Here is a 20601-nt window from a genome sequence, read left to right on the forward strand (position 1 = left end):
TGGCATACTACCTATCTGAAAAATAAATAAAATGAGGAAGTTCTTTTTGATAGGGAAAGATCTCCCAAGGTATTCACTTAAGTATGTATAGGTGGGTGAGGGGAATGCAGAACAAATGTATATAGTCTACTACATTTTTGTGAGAGAAAATAAATGTTAATAGTATACACTTGTATTTGCTTGTGCTTGCGTAAGGAAACACTGGAAGGACGCACAAGAAACCAATAACCTTGTTACCTGCAGGGGGTGGGGATAGGACTGGATGGGGGCGTACCTGTTCAATGTAACCCTTGCCGTTTTGATTTTTGAAACTGGTAAAAGTATTAACATTTAACAAACGTTTTTAAAAATATGAGAGTGTTTCCTCGTTAGTATAGTGGCGAAAAAAATTCGAGATGATGATTTAAACCAACTTAACCAATTACTTATCAGACTTATGTGCTCAGCGTCGCTGTCATCCTGTGGGTGCAGCAGCAGGACCTTTAAATAGCGTCATCGGGAGGGAAACTAATGCCCGGGAAATGACCGTGCGTGAATAAATGCCCGACAGAGTCTACGGGAGCTGGGAAAGAAGCCCAACAGGTTGGGGGCGAAACGGGAAGGCGCTCGGGACAAGAGGAACAGGGGAAGGGGGTCGGGAGTGCTCTCGAGAAACGTGAAGGAAGGCTCTAGTTTATAAATACGCACAGCCCAGACAAGCCCCGGCCGCTCCACTGACCGGCTTCGCGTCAGCGGGCTGCGGCAGAGAGAGGGTTAAACCCAGCGGGCGCCCGGGGCAGGTCGGACGGTGCCATTCGCGAGGGGGCGTTCCCTGCGGGCACGGAATCCAGGACGGTGATGGTGTCGCGGAAAGACAAGGCCCCACCCCCGCCGGGATCCAGGTTGGGCTCTGCCGGACGTGACGCAGCGTGACGCGAGCAGCGCGAGTCTGCGCAGTGCGCGGCTGAGGGGCCGGGCGGCGCGCGTGCGTGGGAGTGTGCGTCCCCTTTCTGTGTGGGTCGGGGTGAGTGGTACCCAGCGGGCCGGGGCACCGCGTCTGTAGGGAGAAACGCGGGGTTACAGGTCAGGGCCCGCGGGGAGCGCGGCGCTGCGGGCGGCCGGGGGCGCTGGGCCTGCCCCGGGTGCGGGCCCGGGCCGGAGGCGGCCGTCGACTCGCGAGGCCCAGTCAGGTTCTGGCGCCGGGTCGGACCCCGCCGGGCTCCCGTGCGTTGGAGACTCGCGGCGCTCTAGCATAAGCGGACACTGTGATTTTTGGCCGCCGGCCTAGTAGCAACGCTAAAGCGTCCTGAATGTTTTGCATGACTTTTCACCCGCCTGGAACTGGTTAACCTTGTCCGTGTCGAGATCACTCTGTTATAAAGTCTGTTTTGCACGGACGGCGAACTCTCCAGGAAAATAGGTTTAAAAAGCCCAAGTACCTCGTTTAGCTGCTGCTGTTTACAAACGAGAGAACTTCGTGGGCCGATAGAATCTGGTTGGGTTGACTTCAGTGGGGGTTTCCATCTTTCCCGGTCATGAAAAAAAGTATTCTGACATTTCACACCCCTGCCCTAGTCTTTAGTACAGTTATTGGAACTAAAAAAAAAAAAAAGAAAGAAAGAAAAATCCCCTCCAAAACTCTTAACAGGCTAATTGCCAAAAACTGTTTAAATTAGTGCCCATGGAATCCAGTTTTTTCATTTCTCTGAAATAGTACTTCAAAAAATACTGTGTCTCCTCCCATTGTGTGAAAGGCAAGACCCACGTACTTGTGTTTTAGAAAACTTCATTTGTGATATATTGTTAGAAATTGGATTTAAGATATCATGGTAGAAGCTGTGAGCAACTTCCTTTTTCATCTCAGAAGTAGGGCAATTGAATCTGTACTGTGTAAACCAATATTAATCTAAATTGCTTTTCTTCATTATCAGTTGTGTTTGTCTATCAGAGCCTTTTCCCTCAGAGGTACTTACTCTGTTTGAAAACGTTCCGAAACTTAAAAATTTTGAGTATTCCAGCGTTGTGGTGAAAATTTTTTTTACCTCCCCCTCCCCCCTTTTTTTTTTAACTCTTTAAGAAATATAACATAAAAATGGCTTCCAAAAGAGCCCTAGTCATCCTGGCTAAAGGAGCAGAGGAAATGGAGACAGTGATCCCTGTAGATGTCATGAGACGAGCTGGGGTAAGTCCTCCATTGCTTTTTGCCTTCCCCAGTTTTTAAAATTTTTGGATTTTTTTAAAAGTTTTAATAAAATGGTATTCTTTGAAATACTTCAAGCATACACAAAAGGTCACAGATTATATAATAATAAATACTTGTTTACCCCCGCCCACATTTAATACTTGTTAACATCTTGCAATATTTCTTTCAGACTCATTTCTTAAAGAGCAAATGTTTTAAAGAAATATACTCAAAGTCCCCTTTGTAAATTTCCTCAATTGTATGCACATTCCTCCTTCCCTAGAGATAACTGCCATCCTTATGTTGATGCATATCCGTTTCTCTCATGTCTTTAAAGTAGGATTAGACCATGGTTCTCATTCTGCATGATTGTGCATTTCACTTAGCACTTACTCTGTGCCAGGCATCAGTCTAAGTACTATGACAAGGTAGGTCATGGTTATGAGTTAGGTATTAAGGCACAGAGACACTAAATAATGTACAGATATTGCAGATTTAGTAAGTACAGAAGCCAGAACTCAGACCCAGGCAGTCTGGCCCCACAGTCTGTTAACCCTGTATTCTTGTGGTTCTCAAAAATGAAGATATATGTCGATCTAGTTAACTTATTTAAATTTGCTGCTCAGTATTGCACAGTATCAATATGGCACAATTTATCCATTCTTCTAATTACAGCATTACAATATTATAATAAATATACTTGTATAGGTTTCCTCATGCAAATGTGTGGAGGTTTTTCCAAGCTATATATTAATACCTAAAAGTGGAATTGCTAGGCCAAGGCACGGCCCATAGTCAGTGTTACTAGGTTTTGCCAAGTTGCTCTCCGGCGTACCAATTTATAGTACCACCAGAAGCGTAGGGAAATTCCTATTTTTCCAGCATCAGAACTTGGTAATGTTAGCTTCTAAAATTTTTGCAAGATAAAGTAGTATTTCATTGTTTTAACTTGCATTTTGACTTTATAGAAATACCATGAGGTTTAAATGGCCACTATAACCTTGTGAGATGGGTTAATAGGATGATCATACAACTTATCACCCAAACCAGAACACTTGTGGGAGAAAGGGCGTTGTAACCACACAGGGTGCCAGGACAGCAGCTATAAATTAGGTCAGGCCTAGTTATTAAATATATTTAGCCAGTGTATTAGCTTAAATTTAGCATGGTTTTGTTGCGGTATTTTCAGACATGTTACTTTAAAACACAGGGCAGCTGTGAAAATGTTACCCTAAATTTATGTTTCAGTGTTCTTAAATATCATGATGTCTTTGTCTTAGATTAAGGTCACCATTGCAGGTCTGGCTGGAAAAGACCCAGTACTTTGTAGCCGTGATGTTGTCATTTGTCCTGATGCCAGTCTTGAAGAGGCAAAAAAACAGGTTTGTTCCTCATACATGGAATCATGTGGCTTCTCTGTTAATTTCTTGAAATGCCTTTTCACTATATCTAAGGCTATTGTTGGTACAGACCTATTTTAAGAAAATCATTTTGCTTGGCTGTTTCCCCCCAAACTAAACTGGGAAGAAGAGGACTTGGCCGTTCTGCTCTGTATCCATGAAACTTGGCTATTGCTTGATATCGCAGGTTCAGTAAGTGGGCGGGGTGGATGGGTGTGTGACGGATGGAAGGATGAATGGGTGGGGGTGGATGACTGGATGGGTGCATCATTCTCTCACCAGTGCCCTGGCTTCCACAGGCTTACATCCTTGCCGCCTGTTACACGCTTTTACCTGATAGGAGAGAATCGACTGCCACATCTCCCACTTCTTTTTCTAAAGCCACTCTTTGCTTACCTTTTTACAGTAACACAGATGTTGTGTGATTTGTTTTACATGGAACAACTCATACTTGATTAGTGGTTGGAATAAGGGAGGAGTTAGAATCCTGCTTAAATTGTATCACTTTTTTTGGTCATTTTTCTCTCCCTCTTTTTTTTTTTTTAATCACTTTTTCAGTATCTTTAGAATGATCGTTCTTACCTTTAAGGACAAAGAACACTTGGGAATCTGTCAGGATTTGTTTCCTCAGAAACCTGCCCTCCCACGGACCCTTTTGCACACCCTTTCATGGCGTCGGATAACTGGTCAGCTTCGCAGGAGCGGGGCTGTACCCTCTGGGAGTGGGTGTCAGGAGCATGAGCTGTACCCTCTGGGAGCGAAGTTACAACAGGAAAGGAGGCAGAAAGGCCTTTGAACGGCTAGCTATTATGCCTTGCTGACACATCTGGAGTGTGGTTCCCACACCAAGCTGTCTTCGGGGCATAGAAAAAAGTTTATTCCTTTATAATAAATTTAGATATTTCATCGCTAAATTGTGGAGAGTTTGAATTTTGATATTTACATGTAAGATGTTGAAACTTTATAAATTGTTTTTGTTGTATTTTTATTTTATTTTTTGAGACAGAGTCTCACTATGTCACCCTGGTAAGAGTGCAATGGCATCATTGTAGCTCACAGCAGCCTCAAACTCCTGGGCTCAAGTGATCCTCCTGCTTCAGCCTCTCGAGTAGCTGGGACCACAGGCTCATGCCATGACACCTGGCTAATTTTTCTATTTTTAGTAGAGACAGGGTGTCGCTCTTGCTCAGGCTGGTCTTGAACTCCCAAGCTCAAGTGATCCTTTGCCTTGGCCTCCCAGAGTGCTGGGATTATAGGTGTGAGCCGTGCCTGGCCTGTAAATAGTATGTTAAAAGTGAGAAATAGAAGTAAATATTGGTTTTTCTAGGGTTTTTGTTGTTGCTGTTGTTTTGTGCTTTCTGGCTACTTTAGAACAGTGGTTACCTGTTTATTTTATTTATTTTTAATTAACACCCAATACTTATATACATTCATGGGGTACATAGTGATGTTTTGATACATATAATGTGTAATGATTAGATCAGTGTAATTAGCATATCTGCCATCTCAAACATTTATCATCTCTTTGTATTGGAAATATTCAATATCCTCCTTCTAACTGTTTTAAACTATAAAATATTGTTAACTGTAGTCATCCTACAGTAGTATAGAACATCAGAACTTATTCCTACTATCTAAATGTTATTTTGTATCCTTTAACAAATCTCTCCCTATCCCACCCTTCCTTCTACTCTTTTCACCTTCTAGTATCCTCTGTCCTACTTTTTACTTCTTTCTTTAGCTTCCACATATGAGTGAGAACATACAATAGTTGTATTTCTGTGTCTGGCTTATTTTGTGTTTAACATTATCCTCCTGTTCCGTCCATGTTGCAAATGATAGAATTTCATTTTTTATGGCTGAATAGTATTCCTTTGTGTTTATATACCACATTTTCTTTCTCTTTTTTTGAGACAGTGTCTTGCTCTGTTGCCCGGGCTGGAGTGTCATGGCATCAGCCTATCTCACAGCAACCTCAAATTCATGGGCTCACGCAGTCCTCCTGCCTCAGCCTCCCAAGTAGCTGGAACTACAGGCATGCCTGGCTAATTTTTTTTAAATATATTTTTAGTTTTCCAGCTAATTTCTTTCTATTTTTAGTAGGGATAAGGTCTCGCTCTTACTCAGGCTGGTCTCGAACTCCTGAGCTCAAATGATCCACCCGCCTCGGCCTCCCAGACTGCTAGGATTACAGGCGTGAGCCACCGTGCCCAGCCAATACCACATTTTCTTTATCCATTCATCTGTTGTTGGACACCTAGGTTGATTCAAAATCTTGGCGGTTGTGAATAGTACTGCAATAAATGTGGGATTGCAGAAGTCTCTTTCATATACTGATACCCTTTCTTTTGGATAAATGCCCAGTAACAGAATTCCTGAATTATGTAATAGTTCTATTTGTAGTTTTTTGGGGAAGTGGTTACCTTTTGTATGTATGTATTGTTTGGTTTAGATTCTAAAAGGAGTGAAAGAAATTCTGTACTTGACACGTTTTCTTTATAGTTTTGAGTTTTGCTTGGTTTTAAAATAACCAAGGTCTTAAAAAGTAATTCTAGGTTGGGCACAGTGGTTCATGCCTGTAATCTTAGCACTTTGGGAGGCTAAAGCTGGAGGATCACTTGAGGCCAAGAGTTTGAGATGAGCATGAGCAACAAAGCAAGACCCCTTCTCTACAGAAAGTAAAAAAATAGGCATGGTGATACATGCCTGTCATCCCAGCTACTTGGGAGGCTGAGGCAAAAGGATTGCTTGAGCCCAGGAGTTTGAGGTTGCAGTGAGATATGATGAGGCCACTGCACTGTAGCCTGGGCGACAGAGCAAGACATTGTCTCAAAAAAAACCCAACCAATTTCCATTTTGTAATTTAAGCAAGTTTGAAATTAATTATATTTCTAAAATGTTTTGGTGTTTGGAATATTAAAATATGCCCCCCTGTTCATTTTTCATCAAGTTAAAAATATTTTTTCTATACTTTTTACTCAAAACTCTTTTAATTTTTTAAATTGCTATGTACATTCTTATTGAAGAATTATTCATACAATATATGTATAAAGCCAAAATATTAATGTCCCTTTCTCATTGTCCCTCTCCACCTGCACCCCAGCCCACACTACTCCCATTAGCAGCTGCAGCGTCTCCTTTGTCTCTGCACACCTGTATACAGCAGCACGTGGGGGTGTGTATGCAATGTTTATACACATGCATACATTCATCTGTCTTCACACACATATATATTTTTGTTTTTTTTTTCAGCAATAAGTATCCTACACCTGCTGTTTTACAACATGGACACCCTTTCATGTTACTATATACTGATTTTCTGCATTTTTTGTTAGTTGCAACAAAATTCCATAATATGGATACACTTTAACTGTTCTACTGTTGGCAGGTATTTAGATAATATCCTGTATTTTGCTTGTGTCCCACATTTAAAATAGGAAAGTGTTATTGGACTCTTTAATGTACATTTGAAATGAAATGTTTTTATTTTTTTTTTTAAACTGTTACAGGGACCGTACGATGTGGTGGTCCTGCCAGGAGGAAATCTGGGTGCACAGAATTTATCTGAGGTAAAGACTGTTCTCAGTTATACCCCAGTAAAGCTGGTGGCGGGGGAGGGGGGAGCTCTAAAGAAAGTATTTCAGCATCTGCTCCTGTTCTGTTGGTTTTGCTGTTTTTCAGATATTTCAGGGAGGAGGCTATGAATACAATAGAAACAACTAAAATGAACAAAAATGGTATACTAGCCTTAAAACAATATTTTTAGTAACATTTACTGTGAAAGTAAGCTGAATTGATGGAACGATTATTTATGAACAGATGCAGTGAGTACAGTCCAAAGGAAGACTACTTTTTTTTTTTTTTTTGAGACAGAGTCTCACTTTGTTGCCCAGGCTAGAGTGTCGTGGCGTCAGCCTAGCTCACAGCAACCTCCAACTCCTGGGCTCAAGTGATCCTCCTGCCTCAAGTCTCCCGGGTAGCTGGGACTACAGGCATGTGCCACCATGCCCGGCTAATTTTCTCTATGTGTATTAGTTGGCCAATTAATTTCTTTCTATTTATAGTAGAGACGGGGTCTCACTCTTGCTCAAGCTGGTTTCGAACTCCTGACCTTGAGCAATCCTCCCGCCTCAGCCTCCCAGAGCTAGGATTACAGACATGACCCACCGCGCCCGGCCAAGACTACTTATTTTTTCTCCCCCGTAGCAGTAGAATGATCTGATTTCGTGGTTTGCGAAGGGCTAGGCATAGAAGGAGAAAGGGACTGGCTGTCCCCACGGCAGTCGGGGTTTGAGGGAAGCTGGGGCTGAGAGTTACCAGCAGGAATAACACGTCATCAGCGGGGTCTCTGCTGCTTCATTTTAAGTTGTGAGCCAGGAGTTGGCCCGTGAGAAACAGGTGGGGGAGGCTGGTGGGTGGGGCAGGGCAGGCAGAAACACTCAGAAAGTCAGTGAATCTGGTGTTAGGGATCATGTCCTGCTAGAGTCTGTTCCTGTCTCTGCAAACACTACCTTCCCTCCCTCCCGTTTCTTGCTCCCTGGAGTATAAAATGGCAAAGGTCAAATGTGCCCACGGGAAAAGTGTTTTTTTTTTCCTTATCTTTAAATGTGGAGGAATGCCTTTCTCACAATAAATGCCTTGCTTGGGTTTAAGAATACAGGCACTTATGAATGTGCTAATTTTTATATTAATGATTAGAAATATTGTTGGAAAATAGATCAAAGAGCTTTTGTGATTTAAGCTAAAATCAGATTCTGCTAAAGTTTCCTGGTGAGAGATTGGTTTGTGGCTCAATGGTAACTTGATATATGTTGGTTTTTTTTGACTAGTCTGCTGCTGTGAAAGAGATACTGAAGGAACAGGAAAAAAGGAAGGGGCTCATAGCCGCCATCTGCGCAGGTAACGTGCAGCAGCAGCCTGTGTTAGGTGTGTCGTTGGGTGATGGCGTGAGTAGCCTTCCATCACAAGGTTTTACTCCAAATAGTTCTTCCCCTTCATAAAGCGTGAAGGGCATCTGTGTTGATGTATTTAGTTTTTGGGTGGCATGAAGTTGGTGTCATTTCAGAAATGAGTGCAATTGTTTCTTTTTCTGCTTCATTGCCTTTGATCTACCTTCGGTGAAACTTAGTGTTTTCAGTGTTTGGTTGACCTCAGAGCAAAATAAAGGCCTCTGGAATTCAGTAAACAGCTTGTTACAGCAAATCTCTGTGCCAGAAAGTCTTTTTGCCAGCACAGAGTCAGCAAGAATCTGTCAGACACAAACATAACAGCTCTGCCCTGTGCCTGCCCTCACACTGAGAAGCCTCACGGTGCTTTCCGCCTGCTTCCTGGGCGTTTCTGATTCTGTGTTGAATGATCTTGGGCACCGCATTATCTGCCATATAATTTAGAATAAGGTCATTTGTACTTCATAGATGTCCCCACATCTTTGTAACTTAAGAATATTTGTTTTCTGATACCATTTTAAAATTCATTCTTGTTCCTTAAATATCAGATGATACTCTGCCATCTTGCATTTTTCCATAGTGTGATTTTTGCCCATGCTTTCCTTGTTATAGGTCTTTATTAAATGTTTGTAGGAAGAGTTGAATGAATAAATGGATGGTTTGGTAAAATTACATTTTGTTTTGTTCAATACAATAGACTTCTTAAAAGAAGTTATGGGCCAGGGATCCTAGGAACTTTGCATCAGAGCAGTCAGTGTTTCTCAAAGTTCTTTCAATGGGCTCGTCAGGTCAGCGGATACTACTAAGATCTTATTTGCCTTTCTCTTACTCATTCTTGCAAGAGTGATATCAGTGTGATGATGCCATTCTTGTGTTTTAAAAATTTCCCAGTTTATCAGCCAGGGTGAATTTATTAAAAAAAAAATTCCCAGTTTTAATTTGTGACATGGCAGATAATTGATAGAAGTGACCCACAAAAAGAAATCTTAAGACCTAAATGTTTGAGAACTGCAGCATTAGGGACTGGGAGGACCACAGAGGTGACCACCGTGACCCTGTCCTTGGGGTCACAAGAGTCAGGGAGTTACCCCTGCCCAAGGGTACTGCAGTCTCTGCAGCCCAGGGAGCTGCACTCCTCTCTGGGGAGAAGGTCATAGATCCTATTAGTTTGGTTTTCTTTGACTAGTCTGCTTCACTGAAAGTAGACCATTCTTAGGTGCTTTGACCAAAGGAAGAAAGGAAGAAAGAAGGGGTTTGGTCTGAGTTTGTTCTCATGTGACTCTGCTGAAAGTAAAACTGCGTGTCAGTTTGTCCTTCTGTGCCATGAAGGTAGCAAAATGATCAGCCACGTGTGGTTCGCTACTTTGTGGTCAGGCAAGCTTGAATGCCATGCTCAGAAGCATGTGGACCTTGTAATAATTTAAATTGACATTAAAAAATAAACAACACTCTAGCATTTTATACTGTTGAATATCCTGCACCACTATTCGAGGCACTGCACAAAAATAGGAAAAAGTGTGATAATGAGCTGAGTAAATGCAGTAACTCAAGCGTGTAATGGGATTGGAACAGAGGAATGATGGAAGAGATTCAGGTTTTTTTAAATCAGCAAACAAAAAAATCAGTTTATTCTTCTAAAACGTTGCAGTTAGGAATTGGAAACTGTTTTTTGAACTGAAAGAATATTAGCCTTTAATATTGAGTAAATGAGCGAGACAGAAATTGGGAGACTGTCTTGAGAAGAAAATTAAATGAGATTTACTTGGGTTGGGGGCAGGGGGAAGCTTGGAGGTGAAGGTGGGCATGAGGTCTGGACATGAGGGCTCTGGGAAGGAGCCCTTGGACACCTGGAGGAGTTGGGGGTGGGGGGTTGCCCAAGGTGTAAGTCTTTTGTAAGTTACCACAGGGTGGCGCTGTTGACTTTGGTCTCTGACTGCAGAAGGGGATTTGGTCAGCTTCACCCTCAGTTTGACAGTAGTGCAGACTCAGCAGCATTTTCATGCATCAGAATTTCAAGTAATGGGAGTACTAAATGTCTCTGTGTAATCTTCCAAATAGGATTCTTAAGTCCCAGAAAGCAGTAATTAAGAGCTTACCGTGATGAGTAAGCTATCAGTAAATTCCTACATCCAATTGTAACATAAATTTATTAACATTATTGTAGGCAGCAATTTTATCAACTTGAAGGGAGCGGCCTAAAAATTCTAACTCATTGCATGATCACTCTCCTCACTGTACGATCATCTATTGAAGTTTACTTTAAAATATAATGTAGGAATTTCTTATTTCTTAAAGTCTTACCAAGTAAGAAAGAAAGGTAATTTATGAATTCATTCAAATAAAAATCAAGTGACAGTTATTCAATTTTTACAGACTTTTACAGTTCGCTACCATACATAGCTGTTGTCTTGTATGTAGAATGAAAGTAACAGGAAGAGAGACATATATTTGAGGCTTGATTTAAGAGCTGTAAATCAGGACTTGGGCTGAAACTGACACCTGATATTAGGCAGAAAGCTTATGTAATTAGGTATTTGTGTGTTCTTATTGTTTGTAACAGCTATGTTCTGAGGGTATGTTATATAACTACTTTTCTTGGATTCCTGTTGAGAAATGAAAGGTCAGTAAGACTAAGTCTTAGGTTTGCTGAAGCTAAACATATGCAGACTGTACTGGAGGGTCTTAGCCACCCACAGTACCCTAAGTGTTTAGAAGGTCAAGATGCTGTTCTAACACGTTTTTCTAGGTATAACATGAGACCTTAGAAAGAATTTTTTATTGTGTGGCTTAGAGAAAAAAGGTAGAATAAATACTTTGTAAAAAGTTTTAAGATAGGGTAACAGTTAAAGGTATAAAACCTTTTTGGTTTTAATCTTTGAGGACCATTACATACAAAATATGCTTGTGATTATCACTGAAGTTGACCATTTTCAGTGAATACAATTGGATAAAAATATCAAGTTAGTACCTGTAATATTTTCAAAGACTTCACATTAAGAGGCAAGGGATAGTGTCAGAAACTGACATTTGTTCATGGTTCTTTGCTTAAGTAGTTTTAATAAAGTGATGCTGGTGCCTTTACATCTCAGCCTGTTAGGCATTTCACGGTATCTCCTTCAGGGAGGGAACGATGTGCTGATCACATTAATCACCCTACCACCTGGTATATTTGGATGGATAGATGGATGAATGAGTGTTAATTTTCCATTTTTTATTTTCAAGTAGAAAAATAAAATTATAAAATAGCAATAAAGTCCAGAAGTTTGGAGAGTACTGCTTGCCTTTAATATGCAACTAAATCTTTCATTTTGCTAAGAGTAAAATAAGAAGTTAGCCCCACCCCAAGGTGGTCTCCCCCTCTCTTGGACTCCTCGTACATTCAGTCCCTGTTCTTGGGGTGGGGGCTGGAAGGAAGTGAGCATACTTTTGTTCATTTGGTATGCTCCACTGGTATAAACGTAAATCTTTTTGATTAAATGGTTATTGAAGTATTTAAGCAAACGGTTTGTTATAAACATACTTTACTTCTCATACTAAGGAGTGTTTAATTTCAGAATCATAACTATACTTTAGATAAGAGCCTTTTGATTTTGAAGAATACTTTTGCTGTTGCAATTTTTAAAACATGAATTTTTCTATATCTGCACTTAGATCTTTTTATTGATCTTATTTTTAGGTCCTACTGCTCTGTTGGCTCATGAAATCGGTTTTGGAAGTAAAGTTACAACACACCCACTTGCTAAAGACAAAATGATGAATGGAAGTAAGTATATGCTTGTACTTTAATGTACAAAAGGGCTGTCTCAGAAAAACCTGTCTTTTGGCATTGTTTCCCAATGAGTGCAATCCAGTACGTAGGGAGAGTCTCTGGGGGCCGTGGCGTGGTGGGGCCATGCTCGCTCTGAAGGTGTTTTCATGGAGAGGTGGCTCTCACCATGGGCTAGAGAGGTGGTGCTTGTCAGCCACTCTGTGTACTATGGTGGGGGCTGTGTGGTCTACACCAAAGGCCTGGCCGATTCCGTTGTCACAGATGAGAGTGATTATGAAATGCTGGTTTAACTGGTATTTTTACCAAATACATTGCCGGCTGCCTGCGGGTAAATTTTAAACCTCTACGGCAATTTCAGAAAGTGCCCTTTTACCCCCAGTCCAAAGTAAGTGAACATTACTTTCTTTGCTCAGAGAACACCCCAGTGGCAGCCTATTTCCTTGATGGCATGTTTCTGTTATAAATAACAGCTAGACATTTAATTTTTACTATCTTTTAAAAGCAATTTCTGTTCATGGTAAAAATGCAAATAGTAGAGAAGAGGAGGTGAAGTAGAATGAACTTTTCCTCCTTTCTTTGTCTTCCCCAACCCCTGCTACTACTCAGAGGTAACTTCAGTTAAAATTTCATGTGTAGCTCCAGAATTTGCTCTGTACATACTCATTGTCCTTTTCCATTTAATATTTTTACTTAAATGAGATCTACTAAATCTTGTTCTTCAGCTTGCTTTTTTAACTTAGCATTATATCTTATGTTATCTTCTTACAGCACATACGAATTTAGATTTGCTTCATTCTTGTTAAGTGCTGTGTGCTAGTCCAGTGTTAGAATGTATCGTATTTAACTGTTTTCCTTGGAGTGGACATGTAGGTGGTTTTCCACTTTTTTTTTTGCTCTTAAAAACCATGCCATAGGCAGCAGGCGCGGTGGCTCACGCCTGTAATCCTAGCACTCTGGGAGGCCGGGGCAGGAGGATCACTCAAGGTCAGGAGTTTGAAACCAGCCTGAGCAAGAGCAGGACCCCATCTCTACTAAAAATAGAAAGAAATTAACCGGACAACTAAAAATATATAGAAAAAATTAGCCGGGCATGGTGGCACATGCCTGTAGTCCCAGCTACTCGGGAGGCTGGGGCAGGAGGATTGCTTGAGCCCAGTTTGAGGTTGCTGTGAGCTAGGCTGACACCACGGCGCTCTAGCCCGGGCAACAGAGCGAGACTCTGTCTCAAAAATAAATAAGTAAAAAAAAACATGCCATAATGATCATCCATGAATGCCGTCGTGAAGAGATCTGGAGCTCGCTTTTTGAAGTAAAGTGATAGCTTTTTCATTATATTGCATATTCTTTTTTTAATTAATAAACTTTATTTTATGTAGCAATTTTAGCTACACAGCATAATGTAGCTGAAAGTACAGAGCATTCCCATCTACCCCTTGCCCCCACGCACAGCCTCACCAGCTTGTACTGGAGGGTGCGTTTGTTACAGTCAGTGAATCTGCACTGACACATCATCACCAAAGTCCATAGTTTCCATCAGGGTTCTCTCTTGGTGGTGTATGTTCTGCATGTACTTAAATTTGATCCAAATTTAGTACTTCTCTTGAAAAATCTATAATTTTACAGATTGGTCTTATGCTGCTTTGAACGTGAGGCATAAGATGTGTCCATTCACCGCCAGTTCCCAAACATGCGCCCTCCCAGCATTGACGGGGTATGAGTTATGCCATCTTTCTGTGCCGTCGCCACTAGGTGGAGGCAATTGATAAGTGTCAACCTTTTGCTTTTCCTAGTTGAAATTTTGAAAGAGCTGTAGAACCTTCAAGGGTATTTACCTAGTTTAAGCTCTACTTGTAATATTGTAGCCACGAAAGTATTGTTAAGTGAACCATTTACCATGGTCGGGCCTGGGCAGTGCATCTCACAGCAGCCCTGGGAGTCCCCACCCAGCCGGTTTTCTGGTTTAGCATTTAAAACGGCCTTGGCCTGGTTTAGCCATCAGTAAATGAGCCTAGATGAAGAAAACCTTTTCCCCTCAAACTAGGGATCCTCTTTTCTCTCTACAGTAGTGTAAATATGAAATTTTTTTATGCGCTCAGTTATTTCAGTGGCTCGCTTGATTTTTAATGGGATAGGAAGACAAGTTACTATAGGTATTGTTAATCTAATTGAAAAGAAATGAACATTCATATGTGGTTTCTAAAGCCCATTCTTCTGCCTTATGGGAGGTCATTAGATGAGTGTTTCTGTGTGTGTCATTGAGCAAGCTTTTCCTGAGCTGCCGCCTAGTGCCATGTGCTGGAAACAGAAAACAGAACAAGGTGAAGCCGTGCGCTGGTGGCATTCTCAGATATGGGGTCTGCGCTGGGTTGGGTGGGTCAGGTGGTCAGAGCTTGGTGCCTGCAGTGGCGGTACATCAGGACATAGCAAGGTTTCCCAGAGGAACCTGATCTGCTTTAACCCCTCCCTTAAATCTGTTTGTCCTCTGTCCCCCAGTCACCCAAGACAGACAACTGGGAGTCGTCCTTGAAGCCTCCCCATGTCCAGTCCTTCACTAAGTCCTGGGCACTTTTTGTCACTAAGATCCATCTCAAACCGTCGTTTCCTTTTGATCACCACTGCCACCTCCTAGTCCAGGCCACCACTAGCTCCTACCTGGACAGCAGGTTCCTTCCCTTTCACTTCTAGTTCTAGTCCAGTCTCAGTTTGAAGGCCAGACCCCAGAAGGTCTTGTGTGCTGTGAATGGAGTTCAAAGTCACCTTTAGGTGCTAGAGAAAGTTGGTGAGTGCTTTCCTTGGGCGAGGGGAGGGGGGAAACCTGGATGTGCTCTGCCTTGAACTCTGAGAAGGTACCTTTTGGGGTGCTGAGCATGGAGTGGTGGGGTGCAGAACGGGGAGGGACAGCCGTCACAATGCAGAGCTCTCTGTGCAGTGGCCAGGTACAGAGAGGGGAGATGGGGTCGAAGAACGGGCATTCGTTCATTGACCTCACACTTAAGGGGCACCTCCCTTGCGCCATCAGTGTGGCAGTCCAGACAGGGACAGGTGAAGGCCCAGCGCTTGTAAAGAGTAGACAACAAACAAACAAATTGTTTACAGACTGTGTCAGTGCTGGGAAGGAAATAAATAGGGTGCTGTGATAGAGTAGGCAGAGGGACCTGATTTAGAGAGAGGGTCGCAGATAGCCCTGGAGGGTTGATGTTGATGCTGAAGGGCTGAGGAGCTGGGAAGAGTTTTCTGGGCCAAGGGAGCAGCCCTTGCAGCTCCTCTGGGGGCAGGAAGGAACTTGTTGTGTTCAGCAAGGCGAGCTCCAGGTGGGAGAGTGATAGAGACAGGTGTGGGGAGGCAGGTGGGGGCCGGGTCAGGTGCGGCTGTGTGTGCAGAGGGGGCGGTGATGACTGCCTGGTGTCGGGGGAGAGCGTAGGAAGCACGTGTTGGGAGGAATCTCAGCTTTGGTATCATATTTGCCAAGAAATAGCCAACTGGGGGGATGCAGAAGGAAAACAGTCCCTGAGAGATGAGCGTGGTTTCTACCTCCGCACGTCTCCCCCCACCCTCCGCCTCCACTGTGGTGTTGCTACCTTGATTTGTGTTTATTTGTTTGTTTGTTTGTTCGAGACAGAGTCTCACTCTTGCCCAGGCTAGAGTGCCGTGGCGTCAGCCTAGCGCACAGCAACCTCAAACTCCTGGGCTCAAGCAATCATTCTGCCTCAGCCTCCCGAGCAGCTGTGACTACAGGCATGTGCCACCCACCATGCCTGGCTAATTTTTTCTATATATTTTTAATTGGCCAATTAATTTCTTTCTATTTTTCATAGAGACAGGGTCTCGCTCTTGCTTAGGCTGTTTTCGAACTCCTGACCTTGAGTGATCCTCCCACCTCGACCTTCCAGAGGGCTAGGATTACGAGTGTGAGCCACCGTGCCTGACCTCGTGTTTGTTTTTGAGGCAGCAGAGAGTGCGGTGCGGGCTTATAGGCTCTGAACTCAGGCCATGTCTGCCTTTGTCATTGCTGCACCCCCTTGCCCTTCTCCTAGCATTTCCAGAATTTACCCGAGCATTGGTTATAAATTAGAAATGTGAATAACTAGCATTCCCTCTGACATCTCCCTCAACTCTTAAGGTCTTAGCAACTGCATTTAGCTTAGGCATATTTGTTTCATTTCAACAGGTTTCATTTCACCCTTTGCTGTGCCCAGTGTCTTTAATATTAGAGGTGCAGAGCTTGGGGGGACTAGAAGATGTTTCTGCATGCTATCTACAGTGTTTTATTAAAATTAAATTTTTAAAAAAAATTGGAGGAGACTAATATGCTGTAACAGTGAGTTGAATTGCTGAGTAATAGTCATTGTTGTTGCATGGCCCATTAGGATGTAACCTGTTTTCGTTTTTGCCTCCGAAGGTCATTACAGCTACTCTGAGAGCCGCGTGGAACAGGACGGCCTGATCCTCACAAGCCGCGGCCCGGGGACCAGCTTCGAGTTCGCGCTCGCCATCGTGGAGGCCCTGAGTGGCAAGGAGGTGGCAGATCAAGTGAAGGCTCCACTTGTTCTTAAAGATTAGAGCAGAAAAAATTCGACCCTCAGAGAAGTAGGCCACTCATAATCCATTCTCATTGTGTTCTCTGAAAAAAAAAATGGTAGGTTAATGTGCTGAGAAGCTGCCTCGGGACTGCTTTCGTAGAGTATAGTTGTGAAGTGACAGCTGCACGGAGACCTCTCAGCCCACAGATTGTGTCTGTACATTTCTGAGCCTTGTTTGCACAGTAAACGGAATTTAGCAAACTACTGATCTTTTGTCTTTTTTGTGAAACCAAGTTCATCATCAGCTTCATTTGCAGCTTGTAACTGTCCATGTAGCTACTGAGAGACAAGAACAACGAACACGTTGTACACGGCAAGGAGGAAAAGCATAAAAACAAAATTTTAAGAGTCTCATGCTTTTCTCCCATTTATTCTAATGTGCCATTAAAAAATACCAATGAAGTTGGCTGTCATGGTGAATTTTTATAAACCAGTTCCTCTTTTTCCCTTGTGGAAAGAGTCCTCGGCTAGAACTGAGACTTTTTAAGTTCCAGCACCTGTTTTCCCTTCCTCAGACAATAGTGCCCAGCATTCCTTAAGCTCCACCCAGTTCCTGCTGGGTGGACACGTGACAGGCCCAGCCAATCAGAGCCTTCTATTCCCCATCCACGTGACCCAGGTGAGCTCAGTAGCCAAGACTCAAGTCTAGGGCCTCTGTCGTAGCCGCTGGTATTCCCTCTCCTGGAGTGGCCAAGGGGATGTGCTGTCCACCTGCAGCCATGGGCGGCTGTCTTGTCACCATGAAGAAGGAACCTGCCTGAGAATGGCTGGCCCCTGGTTTAGAAGGCAAGGCAGATGTTCGTATGTTAAAATGTGAGCACATGTAATTACACATTGTGACAAGCACTGTGAACGATGAAATGCTGAGGGGGAGAGGCTACATAGCAGGGGGGTAGGGCAGGCCTGTGAGCAAGTGACGAGGGAGCTGACAGCCGGAGTAAGTAACGCTCAGATTCATCAGCTCGGAGCTGTTTGCTCCGTCAGTACCTGCTGTGGCCAGGCCTGTGCCTGGCGCTGGGAATAAGCTGTGGAGAAACGCACAGTCTGTCCTTGAGCTTATAATGTGGGAGAGGGAGGGAGACGAAAACAAGTTTAAAAATTCGTACATTCTCTGAAGAAAAATGAATTAGAGTAAGGAGGCAGTGACGGGGATATTTTCTGCATGATAGAGAAGGCCTCTCCAAAAAGAGGTCTTGGGGGAAATCTGAGTACACTTGGGTGAGACGGGAAGTGCAAGGGCCCTGAGGTAGGAGTGTGCTTGGGGCGTGGAGGAGCAGTGGGGGCAGGTTAAGGGGGAGTGGGTAGGAGGTGACCTTGGAGAGGTAGCCAGAGCCTAGTGAGCTGTCAAGACCTAGAATTGACGGAGGGATGGGAACCTTGGAGGAGAGGCCTGACCCCACGGCTTGCTCTGAGGAGAAGGGGCCCTTGGGAACAAGCACGCTCCCCAGGACAGCTGCGGCTGGTGGGGCGGCACAGTGAGGACCCAGGTGGGCCCAGAGGAAGGGCGTTGAGGGCGATTCCCACATTGTGACTTGGACACAGGTCAGGTGGAGATTCTGGGTCCTGAGCTGGTGAAGGAGCCCTTGGGGAAGGCCTGGCGTTGTGAACTTAGGGTTCACATTGGTGAATTTAAGATGTCCAGAAAATACTCTTAATAAGGAAAGAAAAACCAGAGACTTGGTACTTTGAACATCACAAGCAGCAGATCTGCAAGTCACTTATTAATAGTGAGCGTTTGTAAACTCTCCCAAGTCAGCTGAGTGTTTAGCCAGCAGCCCCTACCTCTGAATAAGCTCCCTGGAATTTCAGAGATATCTACAGGAAGGGAGATAGGGAAGGAGATTGGCTCTTTGAATTTTTGTGCCCTCAGGGCAGCAGGAAAAGGTGGTTCTGTCTAAGAGAAATCTAGTGTTATCTGGGCCGGGGCCTTGTGGTGAAGGGGCCTTGTGGTGAAGGTTTCTCTTCCTGGCAGCGTGTGGGGTGGGGTCTTCAGCAACCAGCTTTATCTAACCCGTGGGCCTTTACTGGCCCTTCTTGAATTACCAGCTGTCGGCATGTTGATAACATTTGAAAAGCCTCCACCTTTCTCTATCAGCCCCTTCTTTCCTAGGCCAAACAAACCTGCTCTCTAACTTCTAGCAGGGAAGGTGGGTGGTCAAACAAAGAAACACCGGGAACCAAAGTGGGAGGAGTGCTGTGGACACCTGAAAAGTGACCTGGAGTCGGAATTCAGGTGCTGGTGCTGATGGCTTGACTGACTCAACCAAGCCTGGGGCCACCAGTCAAGTTCACTTTTAGAGACAGTCACTGCAGCTTTGAGGGCCCAAGTGGCTTGCCCAAGGCCACTGGGAGAGTTAGGAAGGAGGCTGAGTCTAGAAATCCAATTTCTTGCAGGATAAGCAACTGACTCAAAGCGGTGGATTGCTGGACAGGAGGCAGCGAGCCCCGGATGAACCCAATTCCCAGAGGCCCTGGGCAGGGCGTTGATCCAGGGAGTGATGGCCAAACTGCTCTTCTGAAGGGAGGTTTGTTTCCTGGTGCTAAATAATACAACATGGAAGGGGCCGGGGCTTACTGAGCATCAGCTGTGTACCGAGCACCTCGCTAGGTGGGCAGCTTCCTTTGTTGGGGTTTGTTGTTTGTAGATGTATTTTTTTTCACACTTTATACAAAAGGGATCACATTATATCCACAATCTCAAAAGGGATCGTGCCACCCACCCCTTGCTTTGTCACTTACTATATCTTAGAGGGCTTTTCCTCTGCCAGGATGTGGACACACACCCGCTTGCTGTGTCATTCAACTCAGTTCTACCAACAGCAGGACAGAGTGGCCGATGGTGTGATCCGTTACAAAAAGAAGAAAAATAGTCTTTTTAGAGGTCAAGAACTTGTCTGTGCCATAGGATTGTTGTAAGAATCAAAGGCTACAATAATAAAAGGGGAAGTATGTTGTTTAGACCGTAAAACTTGAAATATAAAGCATTATTTTAGTGTAGCCAAGTGTGTCATCTTAGAGTCTGGTGACATATTCTATATTCTAGGGTGTTGATTCCCTAAGGAATGAGGAGAATGTTCAATTATCCTGAAGAATCACCTGCTCATTGTTTTAGAAAATGCCCTGCCTTTGCTCTTAGTGAGGGTAGGAAGCAGCAGGGACCTTGGCGCCCGAGGAGTAGGGGTGGGTCCGGCTGCTCTCAGACACCTGCCTATTTGTCAGCTACGGCGTCTGCCCTCACACGCACGTGGGATCCGTCAGCGAGGTGCCGAGGAAGGGGCTATTCCTTTCACATCTGGGCTAGACACTCTGTGATCCCAGCGTGGGGTCTTTCTGGAGCTGGCCCTTTCCCCAGACCCCAGCTTGAGTCCCAAGTCAGCCAGGCTGAGCCAAGCACTCCCATGGGACCAAGTGCTGAGGAAGGTCTTTAGCACTTGGAAGAATGGGAATGATGGATTCACCATCATCACCATCATCATCACCACCATCACCATCACCATCATCACCACCACCACCATCATCATCACCACCATCATCTCCATCACCATCATCATCACCACTATCACCACCATCACCATCATCACCACCATCATCTCCATCACCATCATCATCACCACTATCACCACCACCATCATCATCACCACCATCATCTCCATCACCATCTTCACCACCATCTCCATCATCACTATCATCACCATCTCTATCACCACCACCATCATCATCACCATCATCACTATCATCACCATCT

At 43.9% G+C, this 20601-nt stretch overlaps 1 protein-coding gene and 1 long non-coding RNA gene across 3 annotated transcripts in view; both read left to right on the forward strand.

The window, feature by feature from the left end:
• Positions 1–897: 897 nt before the first annotated feature.
• On the forward strand, positions 898–17060 carry PARK7 (Parkinsonism associated deglycase). Of its 2 annotated transcripts, none has more exons than XM_012791505.2 (7): positions 898–1003; positions 2057–2161; positions 3442–3543; positions 7071–7130; positions 8391–8460; positions 12184–12270; positions 16676–17060. In XM_012791505.2, exons 2-7 carry the CDS (start codon positions 2072–2074, stop codon positions 16834–16836), a joined length of 570 nt encoding a protein of 189 aa, XP_012646959.1. In that variant the 5' UTR covers positions 898–1003; positions 2057–2071; the 3' UTR covers positions 16837–17060. The 2 variants fall into 2 exon arrangements, with proteins under 2 accessions (XP_012646959.1, XP_020137493.1); XM_020281904.2 differs by having other exon boundaries at positions 912–1062.
• Positions 17061–18821: 1761 nt separating this feature from the next.
• The window catches only part of LOC142861594 (uncharacterized), a 102818-nt gene continuing 101038 nt past the window's right edge, over positions 18822–20601 (forward strand). Inside the window, exon 1 of the long non-coding RNA XR_012912828.1 lies at positions 18822–19464. This is a non-coding gene — a long non-coding RNA (uncharacterized LOC142861594). The remainder of the gene's footprint in view (positions 19465–20601) is intronic.

Source organism: Microcebus murinus, chromosome 2, assembly GCF_040939455.1.
Source record: "Microcebus murinus isolate Inina chromosome 2, M.murinus_Inina_mat1.0, whole genome shotgun sequence".
NCBI classification, from domain to species: domain Eukaryota; kingdom Metazoa; phylum Chordata; class Mammalia; order Primates; family Cheirogaleidae; genus Microcebus; species Microcebus murinus.